Source organism: Meles meles, chromosome X (assembly GCF_922984935.1).
Source record: "Meles meles chromosome X, mMelMel3.1 paternal haplotype, whole genome shotgun sequence".
NCBI classification, from domain to species: domain Eukaryota; kingdom Metazoa; phylum Chordata; class Mammalia; order Carnivora; family Mustelidae; genus Meles; species Meles meles.
This window is the reverse complement of record NC_060087.1, coordinates 77,695,600-77,711,484: the sequence shown is the minus strand read 5'-3', so window position 1 is coordinate 77,711,484 and position 15,885 is coordinate 77,695,600. Positions and strand designations below refer to the sequence as shown.

Below are 15,885 nucleotides of genomic sequence, written 5' to 3'. Positions count from 1 at the left end.
AAAAATCATCACCAGGACCAATGTCAAGGAGTTTACCAAATCTGCCTTCCTCTAGGAGTTTCACAGCTTCAGATCTTTAGTCTTTAAATCATTTTGAACTAATTTTTGTGTATAGTGTGAGACAATCATCTGATTCCTTTGCATGTGGCTCTCCAGTTTACCCAACACTATTTATTAAAGTGACTGCCCTTTCCCCATTGTATATTACCTCCTTTGTCATAAATTAATTCACCATAGATGCATGAATTTGAGAATTCTAATCTGTTCCACTGATCTGTGTGCCTATTTTTATGCCAGTGCCATACTGCTTTGTTTACTATAGCTTTGTAGTAAGTTTGAAATCAGGTAGTGTGATGCTTCCAGCTTTATTCTTTCTCAAAAGTGCTTTGGCTATTTGGGGTATTTTGTGATTCAATACACATTTTAGGACTGTTTGTTCTATTTCTGTGAAAAATACCACTGGGATTTTGATAGGGATTATACTGAATTTGTAGATTCCTTTGGGTAAGATGGACATTTTAACAATATTCTTTCAATCCATGAACATGGAATATATTTCCATTTATCTGTGTCTTCAATTTCTTTCATAAATATCTTAGAGTATTCAGTGAACAGGTCTTTCACCTCCTGGTTAAACTTATTCCTAGGTATTTTAGTCTTTTTTTTTTTTAAGATTATTTATTTATTTATTTGACAGAGATCAGAAGTAGACAGAGAGGCAGGCAGAGAGAGAGAGAGAGGAGGAAGCAGGCTCCCTTCTGAGCAGAGAGCCTGATGTGGGGCTCGATCCCAGGACCCTGAGATCACGACCTAAGCCGAAGGCAGAGGCTTAACCCACTGAGCCACCCAGGCGCCCCTATTTTAGTCTTTTTGATGCAATTGTAAATAAGAATGTATTCTCAATTCTCTTTCTGACAGTTAGTTGTTAATGTGTAGAAATACAACATTTGGGGGCGCCTGGGTGGCTCAGTGGGTTGGGGCCTCTGCCTTCGGCTCAGGTCATGATCCCAGAGTCCTGGGATCGAGCCCCGCATAGGGCTCTCTGCTCCGCGCAGAGCCTGCTTCCTCCTCTGCCTCACTGCCTACTTGTGATCTCTGTCAAATAAATAAATAAAATCTTTAAAAAAAAAAAAAAAAGAAATGCAACATTTTTTGTATATTAACTTTAGAGCCCGCAAAGTTACTGAATTCATTTATTTCTTCTAACAGTTTTTTGGTAGAGTGCTTAGGTTTTTCAATATAAAAATCACATCATTTGCGAAGTATTGCACATCATTTGCAGTTTTATTTCTACCTTTCCAATGTGGATGCTTTTTCTGTTTCTTGCCGAATTGCTCTTGCTAGGATTTCCAATGCTATACTGAATAAAAGCAGAGAGAGTGGGCATCCTTGTCTTATTCAAAATGTTAGAGGAAGTCTTCCTTTTTCACCATTAAGTATGAAATTAGCTGTGGACCCGTCATATAGAGTCTTTATTATGTTAAGGTACATTCCTTATATACCCATTTTGGTATGAGGGTTTTTTTTTTTTTTATAAACATAAAATGTATTTTTATCCCCAGGGGTACAGGTCTGTGAATCGCCAGGTTTACACACTTCACAGCACTCACCATAGCACATACCCTCCCCAATGTCTATATCCCCACCCCTTTCTTCTGACCCCCCTCCCTCCAGCAACCCTCAGTTTTGGTATGAGTTTTTATCATAAATGGATGTTAAATGCTATGATCATGTGATTTTTATCCTTCACTTTGTTAATTTGGTGTATCACACATATTGGTTTGAGCATGATCAATCATTTTTGCATCCCTGAAATAAATACCACTTGATCATGGTATATTATCTTCTTGATGTATTGTTGAATTTGGTTTGCTAGTATTCGGTTGAGGATTTTTGCATCTATGCTCACTGGGGATACTGGACTGCAATTTTCTTTCTTTGTGGTATCCTTTTGACTGGTTTTGGTACCTGGATATTGCCGGCCTCATTAAAATTAGTTTGGAAGCTTTCCCTTCTCTTCAATTCTATGGAAGAATTTGAGAAGGATAGGTATTAAATCTTTTTTTTTTTTTTTAGTATTAAATCTTTACATGTTTGGAAGAATTCACCTATGAAGCCATCTGGTTCTAGACTTCTTTGTTGGCAGGTTTTTGATTACTGATTCAATCTCCTTACTAGTAACTGATCTATTCAGATTTTCTATTTCTTTATAAGTCAGTTTCTGGAAGACTGTACATTGCATTTCTTCTAGGTTATCTAGCTTGTTGACATATAATTGTTCATGATAGTCTCCTAAGATCCATTGTATTTCTGCAGTATAAGCTGTAACAACTTTCATTTCTGATTTTATTTATTGAAGACCTTTCTTTTTCAATTGGCAAATCATTCTAAATATTGGCCAATTTAGTTTATCTTTTCAAAGAACCAGCTATTAGTTTCATTGATCTAATTGCTTTATCTTCATTTTAGTCATTATTTCATTTATATACACTCTGATTTTTTTTGTTTTTGTTTTTGTTTTTAATTTTTTATTAACATATAATGTATTATTAGCCCCAGGGGTAAAAGTCTGTGACTCTCCAGGTTTATATTTCACAGCACTCACCATAGCACATACCTTCCCAATGTCCATAACCCAAACACCTTCATACCTCCCTATCCCCCCGCCCCCGCAATCCTCAGTTTGTTTTGTGTACACTCTGATTTTTTCTATTTCCTTCTTTCTACTAACACTGGGTGTCACTTGTTCTTTCTCTAGTTCTTTTATATGGAAAGTTAGATTTTATATGGATTTTATATGGAAAGTTGAGATTTTCTTGTTTTTTTGAGGTACGCCAGTATCTCTAGGAACTTTCCTCTTAGAAATGCTTTTTGCTGAATCCCAAAGTAAGTTGTATTTTTATTTTCATTTGTCACCAAGGTATTTTTTTCTCCTTCTATTTCTTTTGTTTACCCACTGGTTGTTCAATAGAATGCTGTTTAATCTCCACATTTTTGTGATTTTTTCCAGTTTTCTTCTTGTAACTGATCTCTAACTTCATACTACCATGATGGTCAATAAAGACAGTTGATATATTTCAATCTTATTAAATTTATTTAGATGTGTTTTGTGGCCTAACTTATGATCCATCCAGGAGAATTTTCCATGTGCATTTAAAAAAATGTACATTCTGGTTTTGGATGAAACATTCTGTTTATATCTATTAAGCTCATCTGTCTAATGTGTCAATTAAGGCCAATACTTCCTTATTGATTTTCTGTCTAGATGATCTATCTGTTCACATAAATAGGGTATTAATATCCCTACTATTATTGTATTGCTGCCAATTTCTCCCTTTAGATTTGTTAATATCTCCTTTATATATTTAGATGATTCTATGTTGGGTACATAAATATTTGCAAATATCATATCCTTTTGTGGGATTGATTCCTTAATCATTATGTAGTGCCGTTCTTTATTTTACTACAGTCTCTATTTTAAAGTTTATTTTGCCTAAAAAAAAGTATAGCTACTCAAGTTTTCTTTTAGTTTCCACTTGCCTGAAACATCTTATCCCATCCCTTCACTTTCATCTGTGTAAGTCTTTATATTTGAAGTGAGTCTCCTGTAGGCAAGATACAGATGGGTCTTATATTTTTATCCATTCAGCCATTCTACGTCTTTTTATTGGAGAATGTAGATCATTTACATTTAAAGTCATTATTGATAAATACACACTTATTGCTATTTTGTCCACTGTTTCTGGTTCTCTTCCCTTATGGTTTGATTACTTTCTTTAGTGTTATGCTTAGATTCCTTTTTATGTACTTCTGTGTATCTGCTCTAGATTTTTACTTTGTGGTTAGAATGAGACCCACTTATAAGAGCCCATATATGTAACAGTCTATTTTAAGATGACAGAAACATACATTTTAATGCATTCTAAAACTCTACATTTTTTTAAAGATTTTATTTATTTGACAGAGAGAGAGAGAAAGATCACAAGTAGGCAGAAAGGCAGGCAGAGAGAGAGCAGAAAGCAGGCTCCCCGCTGAGCAGAGAGCCCAATGCAGGCCTCAATCCCAGGAACCTAAGATCATGACCTGAGCCTAAGGCAGAGGCCCAACCCACTGAGCAACCCAGGCACCCTAAAACTCTACATTTTCAATCCCCTCCTCCCCATTTTATGTTTTTCATGTCACATTTTACATCTTCTTTATTTTGTGTGTCTGTAATTGATTACTATAGTTCAACCAGTTATTTTTATTTTTGTCTTTCAACCTCCATACTAATTTTATAAGCGACTAATATACTATATTACTTTACTATATATTTACCTTTGCCAATGAGATTTGTACTTTCATATGTTTTCTTATTAGTAATTCATGCCCTTTCCTTCCAATTTACAGAAGTCTCTTTAACATTTCTTATAAAGCTAGTTTGGTGGTTAAAACCTTCAGGTTTTGCATATATAGATAATCTAAATTGTACCACCTTGTCAGACAGGGTATTACTTGGTTGGAAATTCTTCCCTTTCAGCACTTTGAATATACCATTCCACTCCCTTCTGGCCTGCAAGAAAACTGTCCTGCTACTCTCAAACCCCATAACGCAAATCATATTCCACTTGATGTTGTTCTATGGGTCTCTTAAGCTATCTTTGCTTTTTAAAATTATTTATTTTCTTTTTGCTATTCTGTTTGAATTGTTTCCACTACTCTGTCTTCTAGATCACTGGTCCTTTCTTCTGCTTCATCTAGTCTGCTATTGAACCCCTCCAGTGTATTTTTCAGTTTAGCTATTGTATTCTTCAGCTCTGTGACTTCTGTTTGGTAGTTTCTTATATATTGTGTCTGTTGGTTAAAGTTCTCATGGTGTTCATCTCAACTTCTCCCAAGTTTGATGAGCATCGTTTGCCCTTTACTTTTTTGTTTTAGTAAGTTTTTGTTCCAATTCCCTTTAATAACAATATTCCCTCAATTAATAGCAACAAAGTAGAAAACACACAGTAGCTAATCAAATAGTTTCAAGATGTGTGTGCATAACAATATCCCTGCAAAATAATTTTTTCCCAAGAAGTTTCAAATTTACTTAAAGAATGGAAAAAATATTGGCTAAAATGTCACTTTTCTTATTCAACATCATCATCAGTAATATTGGCCTATGAATTTGCTTTACATGTAGAAAAATGTGAATCTTACACCTCAGTCTACATACCTAGATTAGCATCGTGACAAGAATTTTAGTATGATGCAGTAGGTAAAAATGGTTGGCTCCTGTCTAGGAACAAATTTTTCCTAAACTAGCTATTCAGGTGTATGACCTTTGCTTTGAACTCTTCATCAGGTAAATTACTCATTACCTTTCATTAAGACTTTTTTTCTAAGGTTTTATCTGTTCTCTTACTTGCAATATATTCCTCTGTTTTCTCATTTTGCTTAAATATCTGTTTCTATGTATTAAGCAAAACAACTACCTCTTCTAGTCTTGAGGGGGTCCCCATATAAGAGATTAATCTAATCTTTAAACCTTGCCATAGCTCTTGGTTATTTATTGAACCTTTGTGGTTGTCTCAGTAGCCTGACTTATTCTTAATAGGTCTCAGTGCTGAGGATGTGCCAGTACCTGTCAGCATTCCAGAAGTGATCTCGGTCAGCACCTAGAATCAGACTACCTGGAATCCAGACCATCAGGTAGCAGCTTTTAAAGTGTATAAATATATACAGTCCTCTAAGACCATAATCATAAACCCTGCTGACCTCCAGACCAGGCAATTTGGAGGTGTCCCCAAGGGCAAAAGTTGCAAAACCCGGGGCTTCAGAGGCATGTATAAGCACTTTTCTGGGAAGTACCAGGAGCTATAGTGAGGCAAAACTTTGTTCCCTGAGAGCAGCTCCACAGCCTGTAGACATGTGGCAAACCTAAAGTCTGACCCTCAAACTAAAGCTCCAACACAAGTAAATAGGACTTTTTCACAGAATGACTCATGGTGTGTTTCAGTCTGCTGTGTTTTGAAGGAGCTTTCAGCTAGTTTTTAGGTCTTTTTCTGAGGGAGCTGTTCTCTTTGTAGCTTTCGATGTGGTATGTGGGAAGAGACTGAGTTCAGGATCTTCTTATGCTGCCACCTTGTACTCTCCCCTCAATCACTATAGGTACTTAAAATGTCATATCAAGCATCATATTTTATTTTTATTTTTTAAAGATTTTATTTATTTATTTGACAGACAGAGATTACAAGTAGGCAGAGAAGCAGGCAGAGAGAGAGGAAGAAGTAGGCTCCCCGCCAAGCAGAGAGCCCGATGCGGGCCTTGATCCCAGGACCCTGGGATCATGACCTGAGCCGAAGGCAGAGGCTTTAACCCACTGAGCCAACCAGGCGCCCTCAAGCATCATATTTTAAATGTATTATTTTACCTGACTATATATACAAAGAAATGTCATCAACAGAAATTTCTACCATGATTGCAATTAAAATACACAGAAAATAAATTTGCACTGCAGAATCCTAAAAGAAAAGTTTATGTTCTTGTTTCCAGTATCAGGATATATTATAAAACATAACCATCCCATACTCATAAATATTAATGCAATCAACTTACAAAATGTATGTCTAAACATAAAGTCAATATTCACACTCATGTTTCCAAATGCCCAAGGCATAATGACTTACTAATATTTTATAATCTATGTTATCTTAGCATTCCTTAAACAATAAATTTAATCTGGCATGATGAGATAATATAATTTGTGACAATGCAGTGGAAGGGAAGGGATTGATAAAAACTTCTAAAAATGAATGGAGATTTTAATAATAAACTTTTCAAAACATATATGGATATTCCTATCCAAAACAAGTATAACACACAAGCTGGCTTGCAGTGTTAAAACATAAGGAAATGGGAAAATAGCTATTCACTAAACCTAACAATGAATGTGAAATTAGAAAAGACTTAAATTGAAACTTTAATAGTGCTCATGCTATTCTGAAAAGATTGCTTATAATATACCATCATTAAACAGTCTCAGGTCTTATTTTCATCTGATTACCAAATGAGTTTTTCTACTTTATATACACTAGTTAAAAATAATTGCATTGCTTATTGTTATTCCAATTGAATTGAGATTTTTAACAAAATCGTCACCCCCATAAAACTAAATGTTTTATAGTAGCAACTTCCCTAAGATTTCTAAGCCCATAAGAAAAAAAAAATCAAATTGGGGTATAAGAAAGCCATGTTTTATCATGAAGCAGCTACTTCAAACTCTAATAATTAATGTTTTGTCTCCCCCTTCTGGACTATACAATTTTTTTTTTAAAGATTTTACTTATTTATTTGACAGAGAGAGATCACAAGTAGATAGAGAGGCAGGCAGAGAGTGAGAGAGAGGGAAGCAGGCTCGCTGCTGAGCAGAGAGCCCGATGCGGGACTCGATCCCAGGACCCTGAGATCATGACCTGAGCCGAAGGGAGCGGCTTAACCCACTGAGCCACCCAGGCGCCCCTATACAATTATTTTTAAAAACCCACAAGGATTTGATCTTTTTTCATAGGATACATTCAAATAATCAGCCTGACACAAGTACAACATTACATGAAGTAATCATTAAGACACTATTCAACTAGTAAACAAAATTTCAATTTAATAATTCAATAGCAGCTTAAAAGCTAGCCCACAAGTACATACTGTCAGGGTTAGTGGTATTTTATGGATATTATGATTACTAGGAATTATAGTATTAGGAATTATAGTAAGGAATACATCAAAAGCATTATGAATATATTACTTTGAGCCTGACCGTAAGTTTATACTTTAACAGGAACTTTCATTCAGTATCACCTTCCTCACTAGCATGAGGAAACAAATTTATTTGGCTCTATTTTGTGAAAAAGATCCTACAATATTCATTTAGTCAGTGCCTCCATGCCCCAATTCAGGCAAACGAAGATATAACTGTTCCTAACCTTCACCTGTGATGGGGTTGTCCTTTTGACTCAGATTATTCAGAAACATCGCAAAAGGTACAAAAGTAACATATTAATTATGTAAAATGGCTTATCTGGTAAGCAATACTACAAGCCACTAAAATGATTAGCTCTATTCTATCTGGGTGTATTGAGTCACCTAGAAGTATGCATAGCTTTAACTGCCTAATACAGTTATTGAGGCTACAGTTTATAAACAGGTAAATGTTGTTAGAATGATAAACATATGTTCAGCAGCAAGGTGCAGAGGGTACATTTAAAATAGTCAAAGTAGGAGTTTAAAACAGTGAACCAAATTATAAAATTCTACTCTTAGTTCTACAAGTGCTAAAGAAATGTTCCTGTGTGGTGATAATTTTATTCCTGTTTTTGTGATCTTGCTAATTTCTCCTTAACATATCTAACTGAACTCATCATCTTTTACTCCAAATTTAGTCTTGCTCCTGATTTCTCTATGGTCTCAAATTACTACCATTTCAGTCACCCATCTTAAAATTTCAGTCATTATTGTTGCAAATATCTTCCCTACCCTTTTCAATCATTTGCTGAGACTAATTAATTTTACTTCCACAATCACTCATCTATACTCTCCATTTAGTTCCTCTTAACCATTCTCCAGTTAAGGGTTCTATTATTTAAACTACTACAACAACCCCCAGTTTAATCTCCCTGCCCTAGTTTCTAATCTCTCTTATTTATACTGCTCAATTAATCTTCCCCAAATACAGCTCAGATTTTGCCATTCCATTGCTCAAAACTTTCCAGGATTCCTCTCTATTAAAGTGTAACTCCTTAGCATATCTCTCCTAAAATGACCTTAACCTACCTTTCCAAATGAGCAACCCTCTACTACCCTTAACCTAGGTTTTTAGTGACTTTAACTAGCTCTTGTGGTTGTCATTAAATATGCCCATAATTCCCGTTATTGAACCCCACTCCAACCACACTAGCCTCTTTACTATTCTTCACATACTGAATGCACTCTCCTGCCTCTAAGCCATGACACTGGATGTTCTCTCTGCCTGTAAAGTTCTTCCCTAAATATTTACACGGCTCTCCCCAATTTCATTAATGTCTCTGCTCATTTGTCACTGCACAGCTCACCTATCTAAAATGGCACATCCCTGATCACTCTCAGTTTTCTCATTTTACTTTTTTTTTTCACAGCACTTAACCATTAAATTTGATGTGTCATTATCTGTCTCCCCAGCTAGAATATAAGCTCCATGAGGAATATAGCTGTATGGTTCATCATTCAAGCACCTGGCATGTACTAGGAGTCCAATAACTTTTCATTAAAAAGAAAAAAATGAAACTGTGGTTAGAGAGGTTAACAAGATCACAGGGAATGAATGAGTGGTGAATCATGGGTTCAAATTCAGGTCTTTCTCATGTCTAAACAGACACTGTTCCATAAACACCCTACTATTGCCCTAAGCACTCAACTATTTATGTTACTAAATTTACTTATATTTAACATTATAAGGTCTGGTCATTATAATTCTTTTTTCTAGTTATCATACATAATCATGTCATTCTTACTTTTTTTCCCACAGAATAGTGATTTTTCCACCTGTGGGTAAATTATTCCTGGCTTACAATGAAATCAAATCAATCATTTTAGCCACTTTCTATATCTTGTCAATATTATATTGAGACCACATATCAGTTTATTTTTTTCTAAAAGCCCAACAGTAATCTATACTACATAGCACATAGCTTCCAAAAAACAGCAAAGCATTCTCCTTTTCCCATCTAACTGACTCTTTCTCAACATTCTTGATCCAGAATAAATCCTATCAAATAGTATACATCTTGAATACTTACCAAAAAAAAAAGGCTGCTCATAGTTTTATCTCATTTTACCATGTAATCTTCATGTTTTTATGTTCTTCATACCAAGTATTTTATAGAACTGAATACATTTATCAAAAAATGCAATTTAGGCCTACTAACTTGCAAGCTTCTTTGTATAGTAAATGCATTAAATATAAACATAAACTTCAAAATCTCCCTGAATTTAGTATTTTTATCCTCTTGTTTAGATAGGGAGATTGAGGATCAGAGAGGTTAAGTAATCATCTAAGGACACACAGCTATATAGCATATAGCAGAGTAGGAATCTGAACCCAGATCTATCTACCTCTAAACTCATGACCTCTATGGAAATTTACATCCCTTCATAAGCTCTATATTATGGACATAAAAAGACAGACCCACAGGGTGATAGTATTATTCAAGGATATACATTACTGTAAACTAAAATAATCTAGGAATATTCTAACAGAAGCCCTTAACAAGCACATAATAGAAAGTATAAGATAAAGCAGAAAGTGATTCTTTAAGAAAGTAAAAATAAAGTGCTACATAAGCACTTTATTTATAAGCTCATGTAAATTACTAGGTAGAAACTGAGGGGGATGACTCAGGGATGGCAATCAGGACAGGCTTCAGGGAGGGCTATAGAGAATGGGCAGAATGCTGACCAAAAAAAAAAAAAAAATTCTATGCCAAAAAGAGATCCTAGGATGAGCAAAGTCAGAAGAAAGACTGCATGAGGCTGTGAGGGTGGTTATGTTCAGGTAACAACAGACAGTTTTCCAGTCTGATTTTTAAAGAAAATTTATAAAGGAAAATAATGAAAAGTAAGGCTGACAGTAGTTAAAGATTGGAAGGTCTTCAAATGCCCCCATTTCTGCTTCTAATCAACATTAGAGAGGCAAAAGAAAAGATAGGGCCATGCATACTTCGTTTATTACATATTCCATCTTTCTAATTTCATCCTGGTTTTTATGACTTGATTTTTGACCAACATACATAATCTCTAGGCAACCATAATAATTAAAGTGGTTATTTCTACAATGCATGCTCTCTGGAACACTTTTATGAAATTCTTATCTGCCATTTTTATCAATGAACACACACTTCTCATCTTTTGAAGACTAATGAGAACATGAAAAATAAGCCTTTTTGTACCTAACTTTCCACCAGAGTGATTTTAATGACTGTTTTCTCACTCCTCACTATAGTCTCAAAAAACAACAAAGAAAAATCTTCCCCCTTAAGGCACCCCTCCCACCTAAACTCTAGAACTAATCCCTCATCATTTCCTCTAGAACCTGATACCCATAGTTTCCTCCCTTTATTGCAGGATATGTAATGCAAATTCCAATGTGAGAAGCAGGTCATAGATAAAACATTGGTGTAAAACAGTTTATATTGAAGATCAATCATAATATCCATCTAATTACATTGTCTTTCAGAAACACTCTCAGACAAGATGAAACTTTTCCATGAACCATATATAGCCTGTTAGACTGCCACTTGTACCTATAAGACCAATGTTTACCTCTCTCTTACATTAGACCTAGTATTTTATGTAAATGAGCTACTGGGGAAGAAAGACATGTAAATGATTTATTATTAAAATATGTTCAATATTATACTAAGGCTATATGGTGGTGCTATGGAAAGGAAGGAGTTATCTAAGATAAATTGCCCTAAGATTGACATGATGCTTAATCCTGATGGATATTTAGGAGCTTTCTAGGCACCTTAAAGAAGAAAAGGGCATTCTAGCTCAAAGAAAGAGAATGTGCTTGATTTAGATGTATTAAAGAGTAGGATGTTAAGGAATTGTCAAGTGTTCCTGTACAAACAGAGGACAGGCACATGTAAGAATGGAGATGGAGATGAAATTAGAAAAAGGAGCAGGGATAAGATTGTAAAGGGCAATCGGAAGCCATTTGAAAGTTTTAAGCCGGGAAATCAGCATGATCTGTTTAACAGTGTAGAACATGCTTGGCCAGGGTGAAAGAGTGGATACCAGGAGACTACTTAGGGGGCTACGGCAATTACAAATGTGTTTAATGACGAGTCTAAACTAAGGAAGTAACAGTATGAGTAATTAGGGGACAGAGTTGAGAGTTATCTAAGAGAAATGATAAGAGAACTTCAGAATATGGAGAAATCGTACTATTTCACCAGCTCTGGCAAAAGCCATGCAGAGACCAGGCTAGCTTCAGCTCACATTAAAATAAGCTCAAGATTCCCTTATAGGCCAAAACCCTATTTAACCCCACCCTCCCACATCTAGCCCCAGTTTAGTACAGGTCCTCCCTGATTCACACAAAAGTCTCCTAGGTAGCCCTGGAAATAAATCTCTCTTCCCCTAATCTAGTATTCCTCAAAGTATGCTCTTCAGCCTACCTCTTGAGGATCTCCTGTGGTGCTTGATAAATATGCAGATATCTTGGCCCTATCCTAGACCCCATGAGGGACGCATATTTATAGACTTTCTAATTTGAGAACCATTGGCCTAATCCAGCCTACCTATACTAATATCAAATTTGTTTTTCTTAAACTCTGCTTTCCTCAAGTCACCTTCCTGTTCAAACTAACTTCTAATCTTCTAACTGGACTTCCAAGATCCTCTTTCAATGTGATTTTTCAAGCTCTCCAATATACACTCTTTTTTCCAACAACAATCAACTTCATCTCTTGCTTGCCTTTTCTCCGCTCCCTACCCACACAGTTTGGTTCTTTCTCTAGGCCTTTGGATTGAGTATTATTTTCACAATCTTAAAGCTTCTTTGTTGTCTCATCTGCCTTATCACATCCCAGCCATCAAAATTAAGGATTCTTAAAGTCCCAGTTTAAGTCCAGAAACTTGCATGGAGTTTTCTCTAATTATTCTACGCCTACTTCTCCCTCCTGCTTATGAATTCCTAAAACACAATCAACATGCACAACTTAAGGACAGATTCTTTCCTCATATATTAGTAAAACTGTAAGATCTTATCCTTACTTTCCAGTCTTCAATGAACCTAACACTGTTCTTGGCACATAATAAGCACTAAAGAAATACTTGCTGATGTTTGAAATTCAGCCTAAAAGCCCCCAAAAGATTGATGGCTTTTTTCAGCCCCCAAAAGATTGATGGCTTTTTGTCCATGGATGTCACATAAATTAAAAGAGGAAAAAAAGAAGACTAACTCAACTTTTAAAAGCAAAACAAGTATTATACACACACTATTCTGAATACTGTGGTACTTAATAATGTTAAAGATAATATTTTCTGCCCTGTTCTCTAAATACAGACTGTTTAGTCATGAAAACAAGGTATTCACAAATACATCTCAATTACACAGACCTCAGGTCATGATCCCAATGGATCAAGCCCAGTGCCAGACTCTGCAGTCAGCACAGTGTTTGCTTAGGTTTCTCTCCCCCCCTTTCCCTCTCCCTCTGCCCCTCCTTCCACTAATGTACTCTCTCTCTAAAATAAATAATCTTAAAAAAAATCTCTCTAAAATACATAATCTTAAAAAAACCTCGAAAAGACAACAATAGAAAGAACCTTAAAAAATGTATACCAATCACTTCAATTTGTCAATTTAATATCTGAACCTCAAAGAAATTATATGACTTGTCCAAAGTCACACAGGCAATTAGTACCATCTAACAAAGACCTAGACCTCGTGACTGAACATAAAAGGCTGTTTTCATTATACGATGTGCTCAATGACACTAAAATCCAAGTAAGATACATTAATAAGAATCACTGCCAACATAAACCAACCTATTAGGAGTCTCTCCCTGCCATCCTAAGACACTGAGGTAAAAACATCCAACATTCATCAGAATCATAAGAACAGAATCATAAAATCATAAACACAGGTACAATTCCAAAAAAGTAAGTAAAACTTCCTAAAACAAAATATACAAGCATATTCCAGTTCTAAACATTTCCAAAAACCACAGAAAAATAGTTACCATAGCTAAATTCTCATCACCTGATCTTAATCATCTTGCTACTTTGGTAAAATATACTCCAAAAGAAAAACCAAACATATAAAATAATATAAGCAAAATCACTCAATTCCCAAAAGCACAAATTCACACCTAAGGGTAAAACACATCTTTTGTACTCACCATAACTTTACTTCCAACTATCTGCATGCAGTGGTCAACGGAGAGTGGTTATGGTGTAAAAAAAAAGAACAGCAACAGTATTAGTACTCAGAAGTTTTCACAGAAGTTAAGTGTTTAGTATATTAGTAAATAGCTAAACCTATATATACTTTCAACACTTTAGATCTAGAGGCTAAAACAAATATACCAGAATTAATTTCTACCATATTCAAAAACATGTAAAGTCTGCAGAATAAGAATTACCAAATAAAAGAGTATTACTGTTTGAGGACTTTTTTTAAATGTACTGTCATGGGCTTATATACTATGATCTAAATCTTAAGTAATGTATAATTAAGTGTAACCAGGCATCAGATATTTTATCAGTCTCACAGCCACTCAAAAAAATTAGCAGTAGAAAACTGAATTTTTTCCAATGTTTTTCTTTCCTTGTTATAACAAATATAATATTAAGGATGAAATAAGGCATCTTAGAATATAAATGGTGCATTTAAAGTCATACACATTATGAATTGCAAGTTGAAAACTGGAATATTTTATATTATTATTTTAAGGTTTTTAATACTGTTTTGTATTATACTTGAAAATTATAAAGAAGAGAGATTGCTTATGATTCTAGCATTTGTATTTGTATTATCCTAGCATTTGTATTATAAAATGAGATAATATAACATGAAGACAAAGAAGCAGTTATATGTATAAACATGCATATATTCATAGGGAGGAAACAGTTCAAAACCTGAAACTTTGAGGTTTCCTAAGAATTAAGAGCTAACAGAATTTCTGAGAAGCTGAATTGTGTTTAAGAAAGCAAGAAGTGAAATCACAGTCCTAAGATAATTTAATGCCAAAACCCAATTATAAATCAAATTGTTGTTATCAAATTCTTACAGGTAAATATCAAGCAATGTCCAAAAAAGAATTAATGCAGCTAGTTATATAATAACTGACAGCCATTATTATCAGTATATGTTCTATTTTCCAGCTAGTACTTTTTTTCCAGCTAGTACTTTAAAAAGAAAAATAAAATACTGAAATGCCAGAAGAATTCTAAATTAAACAGTATACCACAAGACACAAAAAGATATTGACAGTTGCCAAGCATATTATTTCAGAGGAATCCATGAATCTCCAAACAGAGAAGCAGCTTTCTTAAATATTCATTCAACAGACTATTTACAGGCAGTGATTATTTAGTTGAATAAAAGCCTCTTTGGTGCCATTAACAGTCTTCTGAATTGAAAGATATGCTATCGACCTAAATTATTTCTCGACCAAAAAGACAGAGGTTTTATTTGTCCCTTGTTTATTTAGCACAGACATGAGACTAAAACAAGAACGCAAGCCTGTCTTAATTAAGGCAGTTCTATACTAAGTGAAACAACCAAAATATAGCCCATTATTAATTCATTATGATTGCAAAATGATTCCAATTAGCTAAAGCTCACACAATGAACAGATTAGATTGGCCAAGGGAAACTAAAAGGAACAGGTCTGGTCACGTTTGACTTCAGTTGTTTCACCTGAGAAAGAAAATATCTGCTGATGGCAAAAGCAAAACTGTAATACATGTATACACAGAGAAAGATGTACTGTAACTTTCAACTGTTTATTATAGGGGACAATCTAAAAACTTCACAGATGTGGGCGCCTGCGTGGCTCAGTGGGTTAAGCTGCTGCCTTCGGCTCAGGTCATGATCTCAGGGTCCTGGGATCGAGTCCCACATCGGGCTCTCTGCTCGGCAGGGAGCCTGCTTCCCTCTCTCTCTCTCTCTCTCTCTCTCTCTGCCTGCCTCTCTGCCTACTTGTGATCTCTCTCTCTCTCGCTGTCAAATAAATAAATAAAATCTTAAAAAAAATAAAATAAATAAAAACTTCATAGATGTATTTGTTGTCACTATTTTAAATTATTTCCTATTGAGATTTCTTTTAATCAATGATACCTATCAATATGTCATTTGTCTTAAAAATGTAACTTTACATATTT

General features: G+C 34.9%; 1 protein-coding gene across 3 annotated transcripts in view; it reads right to left on the bottom strand.

The window, feature by feature from the left end:
* Positions 1–15,885, bottom strand: part of DIAPH2 (diaphanous related formin 2) — a 1,125,504-nt gene that overhangs the window by 1,021,630 nt on the left and 87,989 nt on the right. For 2 of the 3 annotated variants that reach the window (XM_045995095.1, XM_045995097.1), the window contains one exon: positions 13,899–13,919. The exons of the other annotated variant lie outside the window; for it this stretch is intronic. In XM_045995095.1, coding sequence (XP_045851051.1) covers positions 13,899–13,919 — 21 coding nt within the window. The remainder of the gene's footprint in view (positions 1–13,898; positions 13,920–15,885) is intronic. 3 annotated transcript variants of the gene reach the window in all.